Source organism: Kryptolebias marmoratus, linkage group LG14, assembly GCF_001649575.2.
Source record: "Kryptolebias marmoratus isolate JLee-2015 linkage group LG14, ASM164957v2, whole genome shotgun sequence".
NCBI lineage: Eukaryota > Metazoa > Chordata > Actinopteri > Cyprinodontiformes > Rivulidae > Kryptolebias > Kryptolebias marmoratus.
The window spans coordinates 14,167,840-14,170,205 of NC_051443.1; the positions used below are offsets into that span (position 1 = coordinate 14,167,840).

The 2,366-nt window shown below is 37.1% G+C and overlaps 1 protein-coding gene across 3 annotated transcripts in view; it reads left to right on the plus strand.

Annotated features, from left to right (window-relative positions):
• Nucleotides 1-993: 993 nt before the first annotated feature.
• nop14 (NOP14 nucleolar protein homolog (yeast)) overlaps nt 994-2,366 on the plus strand; it is an 18,376-nt gene continuing 17,003 nt past the window's right edge. Inside the window, exons 1-2 of one of the 3 annotated variants that reach the window (XM_017407497.3) lie at nt 994-1,154; nt 1,352-1,588. In XM_017407497.3, the coding sequence (XP_017262986.1) occupies nt 1,403-1,588 (186 nt within the window). In that variant the 5' untranslated portion in view covers nt 994-1,154; nt 1,352-1,402. Of the gene's footprint in view, nt 1,155-1,351; nt 1,589-2,366 lie in introns of those variants that run through there. The other 2 variants (XM_017407496.3, XM_037979629.1) reach the window with 2 other exon arrangements.

A 2,366-nucleotide genomic window follows, 5' to 3' on the forward strand; every position in this document is an offset into this window, starting at 1 on the left:
CCATGATGTGTCATTATTATTACAGTATTTACAGAGAATCTTATGGTTACTGTACAGCTGCCTCTATCTGTGCACTTTTATGAACACATGATTAGGACACAAGCACTTTTTACAAAAATTATTTTCATTTTATTTGCAGATAAAGCCTTGTGAAGCGTATTCGTTGGATCAACTATGATGCTCCATTTGAGTCTTCTCGATGTTAAGAGAAACACAGCCTGACAAATGTTATCCAACAAGTTCCTGTCTCAACAGGAAAAACAAATTTTAATATATAATAGCTTTAAAGCATAATTACTGTAGGACAGAAGGATGTGAACTTATCTAATCATCACAGTAATACTTGTAACCATGGTTATAATAAAGAACAACAACCCTGCAACCTTAAAAAGGCAACTTTGCAAAGAAATGCACAAAAACAAGACTTAAAGTTGAACCTGGAAACATTGAGAAGATGGAGGACTTGAATTAAAAATGTAAATAAATACAATTTAGGGCCTGTTCCTCTCTGATGCCTCAAAAACCCATCTTAATAGACTCCTGAAAGCAGAGATCCTGTCATCGGAGGTCTTATAAACTATAATATTCCCCATTTTGCTTGTGTAGTTTATCGTATTAAAAAAATTACATACATTATAATGATCACAATGTTTGAGATGTGACAATCCTTTTGGGATTGCCATTGTCAGATAAACAGAATTGAACATAACAATATAGAAGGTGTCAAGACAAGTGAGTCAAATTGGAAATCTTTTTGCTTTTTCTTTAACCATAAAGTGTTTGATAAGCTTGTCATATAACACCAATCAAAAGTTAAGAAGCACTTCTATTAACCAAACCTGCAAGGAGTATAACATATACAGAATAAGATGTGTATTTTTATCTTGAGGCTTAACATGAGTTCATGCTTCTGTCAGCAGCAGACGTGTGGAAAAACTTGTTATTTTTTCTTCGGCCGCTAGAGTCGCTGTGGGGGGATCCCACACAGGAAGCGGCTCTCTTCGTTTCCAACTCTGAACGCTGGAAAATGGAAGCCCGGTGACACAACGTGGATAGCGAAAAATTGAACAAGTTTCCATAAAAATAAGAGTCGACAGGGCGTTGTTGTCCGATCCGTCTGGATTTATCAAGTTGAATAATCGGCGCGGGTCAACGTAAACACACCCTTTTTCTGATAAATTTACTTGTTTCAAAGCTCCGAATCGGTAGCTGCTAGTCAAGTTAGCCATGTTTACAGTGGCTGCGTGCATGACTGTTTTATGCTAGGTTGTTGCTGTTATGGTTTTTACGTAGCCAGTGCTAAATTGTAAAGTCGTGTTATTGTCGCTAACATAACTTCATTTATTTGTAGGTTTTAAATGCATTTATGTGGCCGTGTAAGATGAGCTAACGTCTGTCACAGATGGGGAAGGCACCACAGAAGAAGAAGAGCCTCGCTGACAAGGTCCGCAGAGCCAAGACGGCCTCCGAGATTAAAAACAACCCCTTCGAGGTGAAAATTAACCGGAAGAAGTTTGACGTTCTTGGGAGAAAAGCCAAACATGATGTGGGCCTGCCGGGCGTGTCTCGGTCCAAAGCCATCAATAAGGTAAAAGAAGAAAAACTCCATGTCTCCATGGTTGTTTTTTTTTTAAAATGCATCAGCTTGAGGAAAGAATCTTGTTCACACATGCTTCAAAACTAAGCATTTAAATGATCAACTTTATCCTGATTCATTGGATATTTTTATTTCTTGTGCGTACCTTTTATTCAACTCATCATATTCGTTCAGCCAATGTTGTAAATTGTTTTCCAACAAAAGTGAAGCTAATTTATTGTCTCCAGCCTCACGGAGCTGTTGTCAGCTTTTAATACGCTAATTGAAATCACATTTTTAAAGTTGGCTGCCCTTTGTATTCCTTCTAATTTCCTGCACATGTAAAGAGACGTGTAGAGTTTGTAAATAAAAAGACATTTCTTTGAGTTTGGTCCAAATTTTAAAGTAAATCAAATATTATGTGTACCTGTTTACCTTAGGTGCTAGTTACAGAGTTATTTATCCAGCACCCAATGAATCCCACCTGTAAACACAACCTGCAAACTACTAAAATCAAATATAGGACTCTCCACGGGATCATTAGGTGTCCTCTGAAGCCTCTGTTTGTCTTAAAACATTACTTAGATATGATTCAACTGATTTTAACATCAATGTAAATTATGAAGTATATGACGACGCTGAAGTTGGCATCAAATTCTAGCGTCAAATAGCTAAAGGGCGATTCCACCTAATTTTTCACTACCATCCGTGTCTTTAATTGATTCTAATTTAAAAACTACAAATCCTAGACACTTCAAACCTGGACTGGATTATTCTCCTCTTCCAGATA